At 47.1% G+C, this 15,000-nt stretch overlaps 1 protein-coding gene across 1 annotated transcript in view; it reads left to right on the top strand.

Moving 5' to 3' along the window:
- Positions 1-10,362: 10,362 nt before the first annotated feature.
- Positions 10,363-15,000, top strand: part of LOC135567775 (uncharacterized) — a 20,009-nt gene continuing 15,371 nt past the window's right edge. The window contains exons 1-2 of the mRNA XM_065014998.1: positions 10,363-10,414; positions 10,877-11,004. Coding sequence (XP_064871070.1) covers positions 10,363-10,414; positions 10,877-11,004 — 180 coding nt within the window. The remainder of the gene's footprint in view (positions 10,415-10,876; positions 11,005-15,000) is intronic.

Below are 15,000 nucleotides of genomic sequence, written 5' to 3'. Positions count from 1 at the left end.
TGCTGCCTGCGTTGTGTGATCTAGTTCATTGCGCTGAAAACCGGAGTTCAGCAGGGTGTTTGTGTGACGGAAGTCGTCTCAGTTCTGAAGGAACTAGCGCCGAGCAGAGACCCACCGGGCAACAACAATAAAAAAAAAAAACAGGTTGAATCAACGTTGTTCCTCACGTCATTCTAACCAACAACAACAACATCACTGTGATGATGTTGAATCAACGTGGAAAACTAATTGGATTTGTAAAAAAAAAAAGTCATCAACACAAAAGGGCATTTTCATTTTTTTTTCTCCCAAATTCAATGACATTTATTGTTGATTTCACGTCGAATTAGTTTGACAGCTCAACCAAATGTAAATCAAAACTAGACGTGTGTGGCCAGTGGGGTGGGAGCCAGCCCAGCGAGCAGCGCAGCGCAGGCACCGTCGGTCCGTCCATCCTTCCAGCAGCCAGTCCCTCTTCTGCAGAGCGCACTCACTCACTCACACGCACGTACTCACGCACACAAACACGTTGTAGTCAGTCCTACCGTGTGCGTTGCGTGCAGGGCAGCTCGGCTCGCTGCTCGCAGCTGGGATAGGACGAGAAGAAGAAGACCACGGGAGAAGGAGATAGACAAGGGGTGTGTGGAAAAGGGACTTACGTTCGACTGGAAGATGTTGGACTGGGATATTTGTACCGCGGCGGACCAAGGAACACGGTACACAATGAGCCCTATTGGATTACAGTGATTGTGCTGCTCTTTCTCAGCGGTGTGTGTGGAGTTAACAACAGGATTAATATTCTATACCTCGGGAAGGAAGGAAGGAAAGAAGGAATAAACGCTTGTCTTCATTTGGTTTGAGTTCCAGAGGACGCGGGGGAACCGGCTGGGCTGTTGTAATGTCACCTCATCACCCCGCTGTTCTGAAGCTCTATGAAAGGGAGAGGCTGTAAGTATGTCCAATGTGTAATAGTGTAATATGTCGTTCTGTCTGTGTCCATGTCCCCCTGCAGGTTCCCCCGGTCTGTCTCTCTTTGTCTATTCATGTTTTCATTATCGACATTACTGTTGGGGTTTTTCAACGGTAGCGATAGGCTGCCCTGTTTTTACGCATAGCCTTACCGTGCCTTGACTCTCCAAAGTGCAGCGAGCACTAGGCTGTGTGTGTGTGTGTGTGTGTGTGTGTGTGTGTGTGTGTGTGTGTGTGTGTGTGTGTGTGTGTGTGTGTGTGTAGGATATGAGGGAAAGCTCAGCTCTTTTTCTCTTTGGGTTTGATTTCATTGTGATCAATTGTGCTTCAGAACTAAACCCCCAGCCTGTAGGTTACCATGGGTGCACAGAGGTACCGTTACCCACAACCACCTTTGTCCTGGTTGGGTTACATATCATGCTACCACCCCAATATAACCCCCTCCACCCCCCTCTACATATCACCCTACCACCCCAATATAACCCCCTCCACCCCCCTCTACATATCACCCTACCACCCCAATATAACCCCCTCTACATATCACCCTACCACCCCAATATAACCCCCTCTACATATCACCCTACCACCCCAATATAACCCCTCTACCCCCCTCTACATATCATCCTACCACCCCAATATACCCCCTCTCTACATATCACCCTACTACCCCAATATAACCCCTCTACATATCACCCTACCACCCCAATATAACCCCCTCTACATATCACCCTACCACCCCAATATAACCCCTCTATATATCACCCTACCACCACAATATAACCCTCTCTACCCCCTCTACATATCACCCTACCACCCCAATATAACCCCCTCTACATATCACCCTACCACCCCAATATAACCCACTCTACATATCACCCTACCACCCCAATATAACCCCCTCTACATATCACCCCAATATAACCCCCTCTACATATCACCCTACCACCCCAATATAACCCCCCTACCCCCTCTACATATCACCCTACCACCCCAATATAACCCCCATACATATCACCCTACCACCCCAATAGAACCCCCTCTACATATCACCCTACCACCCCAATATAACCCCCTCTACATATCACCCTACCACCCCAATATAACCCCTCTACATATCACCCTACCACCCCAATATAACCCCCTCTACATATCACCCTACCACCCCAATATAACCCCCTCTACATATCACCCTACCACCCCAATATAACCCCCTCTACATATCACCCCAATATAACCCCCTCTACATACCACCCCAATATAACCCTCTCTACATATCACCCTACCACCCCAATATAACCCCCTCTACATATCACCCTACCACCCCAATATAACCCCCTCTACATATCACCCTACCACCCCAATATAACCCCTCTACATATCACCCTACCACCCCAATATAACCCCCTCTACATATCACCCCAATATAACCCCTCTACATACCACCCCAATATAACCCCCTCTACATATCACCCTACCACCCCAATATAACCCCCTCTACATATCACCCTACCACCCCAATATAACCCCCTCTACATATCACCCTACCACCCCAATATAACCCCCTCTACATATCACCCCAATATAACCCCCTCTACATACCACCCCAATATAACCCCCTACATATCACCCTACCACCCCAATATCACCCCCTCTACATATCACCCTACCACCCCAATATAACCCCCTCTACATATCACCCTACCACCCCAATATAACCCCCTCTACCCCTGCTAAATATCTATTTGTGGTTTTAAGAACAACCCAACACAGATGTAGGATTGTAATTTGATCACAATTTTGTTACAGAGAATATCCCTTCACATCAAGAAATGCAAAACGTGTAGTTTATTTTCCTTTTAAAAAGGCTTCTAAAAGTTAGTCATTTCCACTTTGAAAATTCAGACTTGATTTGGCCTAACGAAAAAAATGTATCAACCCCATACCAAAATATCCATTCATTATAATCCACATAATAATTAAAATGTCCTGTTGCTGCAGGATTACTTTCCTGCTGTAGCAAACTGGCTCAAATTAAGATCCTACATCTGTAACTGGGGGAATAAACGGAGTCGTTGTTCCGTTTCGGTACCTGTGTGTGTGTGTGTGTGTGTGTGTGTGTGTGTGTGTGTGTGTGTGTGTGTGTGTGTGTGTGTGTGTGTGTGTGTGTGTGTGTGAACAGAGTGATCTTGTTGCAGACTCGTGTCATAATCATGTGAGCGGAGCGCAGGACGCGCATCTCTCTCGCTCTCTGAAGACTAAACAGCGCACCGGAGCCCCCGGTAAAAATACAATAAGACAAACACCCTCGGTATCTGCCTGCCCTCGATCTCGCCGCTGTCTAGAGCTCCTGGGGGTTTGTGCGGATGTTGCAAGCATTACGTGAGACATGAGAGGAAACGAATGAGTTGTTCAAACCCCCCCATTAACGCGAACCCTTCGCTGAGAGAACATGATGTGGGAATGAAGCGTGTGGGATTTTCGGGGAGGAGAAGAGACGGTGAGAACAGATGCTACAGGGTTACTTCCCCTCATTGGCTCTCCTCGTCGACACTGCGGGTTTCTGCTGTCCATCGGTTTTCCATTCAGCCTCAGAACTTCCTTTGTGTGTCGCGGTGGTCCAGCAAGGCTACAGGCTCTGAATGACCGACAGTGACAAAAATACTGTTGATTTGTTTTTGTTTTAAAGAATATTGAACCCAACCATTTGATCGGTCACGGCCGAGATAATAGTAACGGGTCAATTCGGATGGCCACGCGTTGCTTTTTTTCCGCTTTTCATGTTGGTGCTAGTAAAGGCATGGTACAGTGCCAGGTATCAACAGCCAATCCAGTAAGGTGAATGGAAACTATAGTGAGCTTCAATTGGTCAAATAGCAACACGATGTCGCAAGAGTATATGCATAAAGTTCAGCTCATGCCAACTTTGATCCGGTTCCGTGTTAAACATCACTCGTCTATGTACGCATTGACCAACGGCCCCCAGCATGCTATATGGGTCTCTTGTGTCAGGATCTGTCACCCACGCCCACCAACAACTTGACTCGCTGGAGAGAGAGAGATGTTTTTATATATTATCTACCTCACTTGCCTTGGCAATGTTAACACATGTTTCCCATGCCAATAAAGCCCCTTGAAATGAATTGAATTGAGAGACAGAGAGAGAGAGAGAGAGAGAGAGAGAGAGAGAGAGAGAGAGAGAGAGAATATGTTTTGTCCTACATTCCGCAGAGCAAGCAGCCGGGCCGATAGGTGGCTGCAGTCCCGGGTCCCGCCAGTAGGGGTCGTCGGTGTATTGTGGTGCATCCAGTAACACTGTAATGAGAAATCAAAATGAATTTACGTCTTCTCTTCTTTCCCCTTCCGTGCTCTCGGAGCCAGTCACGTTGTAGAGGCACAGTTCTTACATCTGACTGAGTCTCGGCTCACCAACATGGACAGGGAGGGAGGGAGGGAGGGAGGGAGGGAGGGAGGGAGGGAGGGAGGGAGGGAGGGAGGGAGGGAGAAGCATTGATGTTATAACAGTGTGAATGAGTCGTGGCCCTGATGGAAATTGAAATGAGAGAGAAGGATAGAGAAAGAGAGAGAAGTGTTGATGTTTAAACAGGGTGAATCAGCTTGGTCCTGGCCTATAGCAGCAGAGAGAGAGAGAGAGAGAAGTCTGGTCCTGGCCTATAGCAGCAGAGAGAGAGAGAGAAGTCTGGTCCTGGCCTATAGCAGCAGAAAGAGAGAGAGAAGTCTGGTCCTGGCCTATAGCAGCAGAGAGAGAGAGAGAAGTCTGGTCCTGGCCTATAGCAGCAGAGAGAGAGAGAGAAGTCTGGTCCTGGCCTATAGCAGCAGAAAGAGAGAGAGAAGTCTGGTCCTGGCCTATAGCAGCAGAGAGAGAGAGAGAAGTCTGGTCCTGACCTATAGCAGCAGAGAGAGAGAGAAGTATGGTCCTGGCCTATAGCAGCAGAGAGAGAGAGAGAAGTCTGGTCCTGGCCTATAGCAGCAGAGAGAGAGAGAAGTCTGGTCCTGGCCTATAGCAGCAGAGAGAGAGAGAGAAGTCTGGTCCTGGCCTATAGCAGCAGAGAGAGAGAGAGAAGTCTGGTCCTGGCCTATAGCAGCAGAGAGAGAAAGAGAAGTCTGGTCCTGGCCTATAGCAGCAGAGAGAGAGAGAAGTCTGGTCCTGGCCTATAGCAGCAGAGAGAGAGAGAGGAGTCTGGTCCTGGCCTCTAGCAGCAGAGAGAGAGAGAGAGAAGTCTGGTCCTGGTCTATAGCAGCAGAGAGAGAGAGAGAAGTCTGGTCCTGGCCTCTAGCAGCAGAGAGAGAGAGAGAGAGAAGTCTGGTCCTGGCCTATAGCAGCAGAGAGAGAGAGAGAAGTCTGGTCCTGGCCTATAGCAGCAGAGAAAGAGAGAGAGAAGTCTGGTCCTGGCCTATAGCAGCAGAGAGAGAGAGAGAAGTCTGGTCCTGGCCTATAGCAGCAGAGAGAGAGAGGAGTCTGGTCCTGGCCTCTAGCAGCAGAGAGAGAGAGAGAGAAGTCTGGTCCTGGCCTATAGCAGCAGAGAGAGAGAGAGAAGTCTGGTCCTGGCCTCTAGCAGCAGAGAGAGAGAGAGAGAGAAGTCTGGTCCTGGCCTATAGCAGCAGAGAGAGAGAGAGAAGTCTGGTCCTGGCCTATAGCAGCAGAGAGAGAGAGAGAGAAGTCTGGTCCTGGCCTATAGCAGCAGAGAGAGAGAGAGAGAGAAGTCTGGTCCTGGCCTATAGCAGCAGAGAGAGAGAGAGAAGTCTGGTCCTGGCCTATAGCAGCAGAGAGAGAGAGAGAAGTCTGGTCCTGGCCTATAGCAGCAGAGAGAGAGAGAAGTCTGGTCCTGGCCTATAGCACACCAGGTTTATGTGCACAGGACACAGGCTACGATACCAGACAGTTAACCTATCTGTTAGTGGTTAGACTATATAACCCCCCCAGATACCAGACAGTTAACCTATCTGTTAGTGATTAGACTATATAACCCCCCCAGATACCAGACAGTTAACCTATCTGTTAGTGGTTAGACTATATAACCCCCCCAGATACCAGACAGGTAACCTATCTGTTAGTGGTTAGACTATATAATCCCCCCCCCCCAGATACCAGACAGTTAACCTATCTGTTAGTGGTTAGACTATATAACCCCCCAGATATCAGACAGTTAACCTATCTGTTAGTGGTTAGACTATATAACCCCCCCCAGACAGTTAACCTATCTGTTAGTGGTTAGACTATATAACCCCCCAGATACCAGACAGTTAACCTATCTGTTAGTGGTTAGACTATATAACCCCCCAGATATCAGACAGTTAACCTATCTGTTAGTGGTTAGACTATATAACCCCCCAGATACCAGACAGTTAACCTATCTGTTAGTGGTTAGACTATATAACCCCCCTAGACAGTTAACCTAGATATATAACCCCCAGATACCAGACAGTTAACCTAGTTAGTGGTTAGACTATATAACCCCCCAGATTAACCTATCTGTTAGTGGTTAGACTATATAACCCCCCAGATACCAGACAGTTAACCTATCTGTTAGTGGTTAGACTATATAACCCCCCAGATACCAGACAGTTAACCTATCTGTTAGTGGTTAGACTATATAACCCCCCAGATACCAGACAGTTAACCTATCTGTTAGTGGTTAGACTATATAACCCCCCCCCAGATACCAGACAGTTAACCTATCTGTTAGTGGTTAGACTATATAACCCCCCAGATACCAGACAGTTAACCTATCTGTTAGTGGTTAGACTATATAACCCCCAGATACCAGACAGTTAACCTATCTGTTAGTGGTTAGACTATATAACCCCCCAGATACCAGACAGTTAACCTATCTGTTAGTGGTTAGACTATATAACCCCCCTAGATACCAGACAGTTAACCTATCTGTTAGTGGTTAGACTATATAACCCCCCCAGATACCAGACAGTTAACCTATCTGTTAGTGGTTAGACTATATAACCCCCCAGATACCAGACAGTTAACCTATCTGTTAGTGGTTAGACTATATAACCCCCCAGATACCAGACAGTTAACCTATCTGTTAGTGGTTAGACTATATAACCCCCAGATACCAGACAGTTAACCTATCTGTTAGTGGTTAGACTATATAACCCCCCCAGACAGATACCAGACAGTTAACCTATCTGTTAGTGGTTAGACTATATAACCCCCAGATACCAGACAGTTAACCTATCTGTTAGTGGTTAGACTATATAACCCCCCAGATACCAGACAGTTAACCTATCTGTTAGTGGTTAGACTATATAACCCCCCCAGATACCAGACAGTTAACCTATCTGTTAGTGGTTAGACTATATAACCCCCCAGATACCAGACAGTTAACCTATCTGTTAGTGGTTAGACTATATAACCCCCCAGATACCAGACAGTTAACCTATCTGTTAGTGGTTAGACTATATAACCCCCCAGATACCAGACAGTTAACCTATCTGTTAGTGGTTAGACTATATAACCCCCCAGATACCAGACAGTTAACCTATCTGTTAGTGGTTAGACTATATAACCCCCCAGATACCAGACAGTTAACCTATCTGTTAGTGGTTAGACTATATAACCCCCCCCCCAGATATCAGACAGTTAACCTATCTGTTAGTGGTTAGACTATATAACCCCCAGATACCAGACAGTTAACCTATATGTTAGTGGTTAGACTATATAACCCCCCCAGATACCAGACAGTTAACCTATATGTTAGTGGTTAGACTATATAACCCCAGATACCAGACAGTTAACCTATCTGTTAGTGGTTAGACTATATAACCCCAGATACCAGACAGTTAACCTATCTGTTAGTGGTTAGACTATATAACCCCCCCAGATACCAGACAGTTAACCTATCTGTTAGTGGTTAGACTATATAACCCCCCCAGATACCAGACAGTTAACCTATCTGTTAGTGGTTAGACTATATAACCCCCAGATACCAGACAGTTAACATTTACTTTAGTGTTAGACATTTAGATACCAGACAGTTAACCTCTGTTAGTGGTTAGATCCCCCCAGATACCAGACAGTTAACCTATCTGTTAGTGGTTAGACTATATAACCCCAGATACCAGACAGTTAACCTATCTGTTAGTGGTTAGACTATATAACCCCAGATACCAGACAGTTAACCTATCTGTTAGTGGTTAGACTATATAACCCCCCCAGATACCAGACAGTTAACCTATCTGTTAGTGGTTAGACTATATAACCCCCCCAGATACCAGACAGTTAACCTATCTGTTAGTGGTTAGACTATATAACCCCCCCAGATACCAGACAGTTAACCTATCTGTTAGTGGTTAGACTATATAACCCCAGATACCAGACAGTTAACCTATCTGTTAGTGGTTAGACTATATAACCCCCCCAGATACCAGACAGTTAACCTATCTGTTAGTGGTTAGACTATATAACCCCCCCAGATACCAGACAGTTAACCTATCTGTTAGTGGTTAGACTATATAACCCCCCCCAGATACCAGACAGTTAACCTATCTGTTAGTGGTTAGACTATATAACCCCCAGATACCAGACAGTTAACCTATCTGTTAGTGGTTAGACTATATAACCCCCCCAGATACCAGACAGTTAACCTATCTGTTAGTGGTTAGACTATATAACCCCCCCAGATACCAGACAGTTAACCTATCTGTTAGTGGTTAGACTATATAACCCCCCAGATACCAGACAGTTAACCTATCTGTTAGTGGTTAGACTATATAACCCCCCCAGATACCAGACAGTTAACCTATCTGTTAGTGGTTAGACTATATAACCCCAGATACCAGACAGTTAACCTATCTGTTAGTGGTTAGACTATATAACCCCAGATACCAGACAGTTAACCTATCTGTTAGTGGTTAGACTATATAACCCCCCAGATACCAGACAGTTAACCTATCTGTTAGTGGTTAGACAGTTAACCTATAACCCCCAGATACCAGACAGTTAACCTATCTGTTAGTGGTTAGACTATATAACCCCTCCCAGATACCAGACAGTTAACCTATCTGTTAGTGGTTAGACTATATAACCCCCAGATACCAGACAGTTAACCTATCTGTTAGTGGTTAGACTATATAACCCCCCAGATACCAGACAGTTAACCTATCTGTTAGTGGTTAGACTATATAACCCCCAGATACCAGACAGTTAACCTATCTGTTAGTGGTTAGACTATATAACCCCCCCCAGATACCAGACAGTTAACCTATCTGTTAGTGGTTAGACTATATAACCCCCCAGATACCAGACAGTTAACCTATCTGTTAGTGGTTAGACTATATAACCCCCCAGATATCAGACAGTTAACCTATCTGTTAGTGGTTAGACTATATAACCCCCCAGATACCAGACAGTTAACCTATCTGTTAGTGGTTAGACTATATAACCCCCCAGATACCAGACAGTTAACCTATCTGTTAGTGGTTAGACTATATAACCCCCCCAGATACCAGACAGTTAACCTATCTGTTAGTGGTTAGACTATATAACCCCAGATACCAGACAGTTAACCTATCTGTTAGTGGTTAGACTATATAACCCCCCCAGACAGTTAACCAGACATAACCCCCCAGATACCAACAGTTAACCTATCTGTTAGTGGTTAGACTATATAACCCCCCAGATACCAGACAGTTAACCTATCTGTTAGTGGTTAGACTATATAACCCCCAGATACCAGACAGTTAACATTTACATTTAAGTCATTTAGCAGACGACAGTTAACTTATCCAGAACGACTTACCTATCTGTTAGTGGTTAGACTATATAACCCCAGATACCAGACAGTTAACCTATCTGTTAGTGGTTAGACTATATAACCCCCCAGATACCAGACAGTTAACCTATCTGTTAGTGGTTAGACTATATAACCCCCCCCAGATACCAGACAGTTAACCTATCTGTTAGTGGTTAGACTATATAACCCCCCCTATCTGTTAGATACCCCCAGATACAGACAGTTAACCTATCTGTTAGTGGTTAGACTATATAACCCCCCAGATACCAGACAGTTAACCTATCTGTTAGTGGTTAGACTATATAACCCCCCAGATACCAGACAGTTAACCTATCTGTTAGTGGTTAACCTAGACTATATAACCCCCAGATACCAGACAGTTAACCTACCTGTTAGTGGTTAGACTATATAACCCCCCTAGATACCAGACAGTTAACCTATCTGTTAGTGGTTAGACTATATAACCCCCAGATACCAGACAGTTAACCTACCTGTTAGTGGTTAGACTATATAACCCCCCCCTAGATACCAGACAGTTAACCTATCTGTTAGTGGTTAGACTATTGTATAGAAGTAAGGGATGCCGTTGGGACGGAAGGGAAATAGAGGGGAGGGAAAAAGAGGGAGGAAGCTGAATGTTTCAGTAATGAGTTTAGCCCAGGTATACTCCTCCCCCGCCCCCTTCGCTGCCTGCACAGGTGTGTGGTGGACTCAGGTGCAGAGTGAACTCACAGGGATTTATCCCTGTTATGTCACAGGGCACTGTTTCCCATCACACACACACACACACACACACACACACACACACACACACACACACACACACACACACACACACACACACACACACACTACGTTATTCAGTCATCCTAAAGAGGTGTATGGCCTTGGCCCTAATATGGTCGTGTGTTCTTCAGGTCCTAACATGGTCGTGTGTTCCTCAGGCCCTAATATGGTCATGTGTTCTTCAGGTCCTAACATGGTCGTGTGTTCCTCAGGTCCTAATATGGTCGTGTGTTCCTCAGGCCCTAACATGGATGTGTGTTCCTCAGGCCCTAATATGGTAGTGTGTTCCTCAGGTCCTAACATGGTCGTGTGTTCCTCAGGCCCTAACATGGTTGTGTGTTCCTCAGGCCCTAACGTGGTTGTGTGTTCCTCAGGCCCTAACGTGGTCGTGTGTTCTTCAGGTCCTAACATGGTCGTGTGTTCCTCTGGCCCTAACGTGGTCGTGTGTTCCTCAGGCCCTAACGTGGTCGTGTGTTCCTCAGGCCCTAACGTGGTCGTGTCAGTCAGACCAATTTGAGCAGAATGACACAGAGAGAGAGAGATGGAGAGAGATGGATGTGTGGAGAGAGAGAGAGAGAGAGAGAGGGGAGAGACAATAGAGGGATGGGAGAGAGAGAGGGAGAGACAATAGAGGGATGGGAGAGAGGAATATAGGGTTGGAGAGAAAGAGAGAAGGAGAGGTTCACACAGGGCGCTCAGAGCAGATGGCAGGGCTGCTGCTGCTGCTGTGGCCGGGATGGAGAGGGGGATGGAGAGAGGGATGGAGAGAGAGAGGCAGTGGGATGGAGGGAGATAATCTCAGAGAGAGAGAGAGGTAGAGAAGGCAGTCACCCAGGTATGAGAGAGAGAGGTAGAGAAGGCAGTCACCCAGGTATGAGAGAGAGAGGTAGAGAAGGCAGTCACCCAGGTATGAGAGAGAGAGGTAGAGAAGGCAGTCACCCAGGTATGAGAGAGAGAGGCAGTGGGATGGAGGGAGATAATCTCAGAGAGAGAGAGAGGTAGAGAAGGCAGTCACCCAGGTATGAGAGAGAGAGGTAGAGAAGGCAGTCACCCAGGTATGAGAGAGAGAGGTAGAGAAGGCAGTGACCCAGGTATGAGAGAGAGAGAGGTAGAGAAGGCAGTCACCCAGGTATGAGAGAGAGGTAGAGAAGGCAGTCACCCAGGTATGAGAGAGAGAGGTAGAGAAGGCAGTCACCCAGGTATGAGAGAGAGAGGTAGAGAAGGCAGTCACCCAGGTATGAGAGAGAGAGGTAGAGAAGGCAGTCACCCAGGTATGAGAGAGAGAGAGGTAGAGAAGGCAGTCACCCAGGTATGAGAGAGAGAGAGGTAGAGAAGGCAGTCACCCAGGTATGAGAATCCCCCACAGCAGACTAACCATATGTTACCATTCACACAGGCTAACATCACAATTTAACCCTGCATATTCACATAACATACCCATCTACGCTGAGGGTACACAACATTAAAAACACCTTCCTAACCTTTAACCCTGCATATTCACATAACATACCCATCTACGCTGAGGGTACACAACATTAAAAACACCTTCCTAACCTTGAGTTTTGCCCTCAGAACAGCTTCAATTCGTCGGAGGCATGGACTCTACAAGGTGTTGAAAGCGTTCCACAGGGATGCTGGTCCATGTTGACTCTACAAGGTGTTGAAAGCGTTCCACAGGGATGCTGGTCCATGTGGACTCTACAAGGTGTTGAAAGCGTTCCACAGGGATGCTGGCCCATGTTGACTCTACAAGGTGTTGAAAGGGTTCCACAGGGATGCTGGCCCATGTTGACTCTACAAGGTGTTGAAAGCGTTCCACAGGGATGCTGGCCCATGTTGACTCTACAAGGTGTTGAAAGCGTTCCACAGGGATGCTGGCCCATGTTGACTCTACAAGGTGTCTAAAGCGTTCCACAGGGATGCTGGCCCATGTTGACTCTACAAGGTGGTGAAAGCGTTCCACAGGGATGCTGGCCCGTGTTGACTCTACAAGGTGTCTAAAGCGTTCCACAGGGATGCTGGTCCATGTGGACTCTACAAGGTGTTGAAAGAGTTCCACAGGGATGCTGGCCCATGTTGACTCTACAAGGTGTAGAAAGAGTTCCACAGGGATGCTGGCCCATGTTGACTCTACAAGGTGTTGAAAGGGTTCCACAGGGATGCTGGCCCATGTTGACTCTACAAGGTGTTGAAAGCGTTCCACAGGGATGCTGGCCCATGTTGACTCTACAAGGTGTCTAAAGCGTTCCACAGGGATGCTGGCCCATGTTGACTCTACAAGGTGGTGAAAGCGTTCCACAGGGATGCTGGCCCGTGTTGACTCTACAAGGTGTCTAAAGCGTTCCACAGGGATGCTGGTCCATGTGGACTCTACAAGGTGTTGAAAGAGTTCCACAGGGATGCTGGCCCATGTTGACTCTACAAGGTGTAGAAAGAGTTCCACAGGGATGCTGGCCCATGTTGACTCTACAAGGTGTTGAAAGGGTTCCACAGGGATGCTGGCCCGTGTTGACTCTACAAGGTGTTGAAAGCGTTCCACAGGGATGCTGGCCCATGTTGACTCTACAAGGTGTTGAAAGCGTTCCACAGGGATGCTGGCCCATGTTGACTCTACAAGGTGTCTAAAGCGTTCCACAGGGATGCTGGCCCATGTTGACTCTACAAGGTGTTGAAAGCGTTCCACAGGGATGCTGGCCCGTGTTGACTCTACAAGGTGTCTAAAGCGTTCCACAGGGATGCTGGCCCATGTTGACTCTACAAGGTGTTGAAAGCGTTCCACAGGGATGCTGGCCCATGTTGACTCTACAAGGTGTCTAAAGCGTTCCACAGGGATGCTGGCCCATGTTGACTCTACAAGGTGTTGAAAGCGTTCCACAGGGATGCTGGCCCGTGTTGACTCTACAAGGTGTCTAAAGCGTTCCACAGGGATGCTGGCCCATGTTGACTCTACAAGGTGTTGAAAGCGTTCCACAGGGATGCTGGCCCATGTTGACTCTACAAGGTGGTGAAAGCGTTCCACAGGGATGCTGGCCCATGTTGACTCTACAAGGTGGTGAAAGTGTTCCACAGGGATGCTGGCCCATGTTGCCTCTACAAGGTGTTGAAAGCGTTCCACAGGGATGCTGGCCCATGTTGACTCTACAAGGTGTAGAAAGGGTTCCACAGGGATGCTGGCCCATGTTGACTCTACAAGGTGTTGAAAGCGTTCCATAGGGATGCTGGCCCGTGTTGACTCTACAAGGTGTAGAAAGTGTTCCACAGGGATGCTGGCCCATGTTGACTCTACAAGGTGTTGAAAGGGTTCCACAGGGATGCTGGCCCGTGTTGACTCTACAAGGTGTTGAAAGCGTTCCATAGGGATGCTGGCCCGTGTTGACTCTACAAGGTGTTGAAAGGGTTCCATAGGGATGCTGGCCCATGTTGACTCTACAAGGTGTAGAAAGGGTTCCACAGGGATGCTGGCCCATGTTGACTCTACAAGGTGTTGAAAGCGTTCCATAGGGATGCTGGCCCGTGTTGACTCTACAAGGTGTAGAAAGTGTTCCACAGGGATGCTGGCCCATGTTGACTCTACAAGGTGTTGAAAGGGTTCCACAGGGATGCTGGCCCGTGTTGACTCTACAAGGTGTTGAAAGCGTTCCATAGGGATGCTGGCCCGTGTTGACTCTACAAGGTGTTGAAAGGGTTCCATAGGGATGCTGGCCCATGTTGACTCTACAAGGTGTTGAAAGCGTTCCACAGGGATGCTGGCCCATGTTGACTCTACAAGGTGTAGACTCCAATGCTTCCCACAGTTGTCTAGTTGGCTGGATGACATTTTGGTGGTGGACCATTCTTGATTCACACGGGAAAATGCGGAGAGTGAAAAACCCAGCAGCGTTGCAGTTCTTGACTCAACCCGGTGCACCTGGCACCTACCACCAAACCCCGTTCAAAGGCACTTCAATATATTTTGTTTTGCTCATTCACCCTCTGAATGACACACATACACGTCTCAATTGTCTCAAGGCTTAAAAATCCGTCTTTAACCAGGTCTCCTCCCATTCTTCATCTACATGTCTCCTCCCCTTCATCTACATGTCTCCTCCCCTTCATCTACATGTCTCCTCCCCTTCATCTACATGTCTCCTCCCCTTCATCTACATGTCTCCTCCCCTTCTTCTACAGTGATTGAAGTGGATTTAACAGGTGACGTCAACAAGGGATCATAGCCTTCACCTGGATTTACCTGGTCAGTCTGTGTCATGGACAGAGAATGTGTTCTTAATATTTTGTATACTTAAACCCACCATTTATATTTACATGGTATCTTTTATTTAACTCGGCAAGTCAGTTAAAAACACATTCTTATATTCAATGACGGCCTGGGAACAAGTGGGTTTAACTGCCTCGTTCAGGGGCAGTACAGATGGAGATACAGAGAGAGAGAGATTCGATCTAGCAACCTTTTGGTTACTAGTCCAACGCTCTAACCACTAGGTAACTAGGTTACCTGCCG

Source organism: Oncorhynchus nerka, unplaced genomic scaffold (genome assembly GCF_034236695.1).
Source record: "Oncorhynchus nerka isolate Pitt River unplaced genomic scaffold, Oner_Uvic_2.0 unplaced_scaffold_1812, whole genome shotgun sequence".
Taxonomy (NCBI): Eukaryota; Metazoa; Chordata; class Actinopteri; order Salmoniformes; family Salmonidae; genus Oncorhynchus; species Oncorhynchus nerka.
This window is presented reverse-complemented; position numbering and strand designations above follow the sequence as displayed.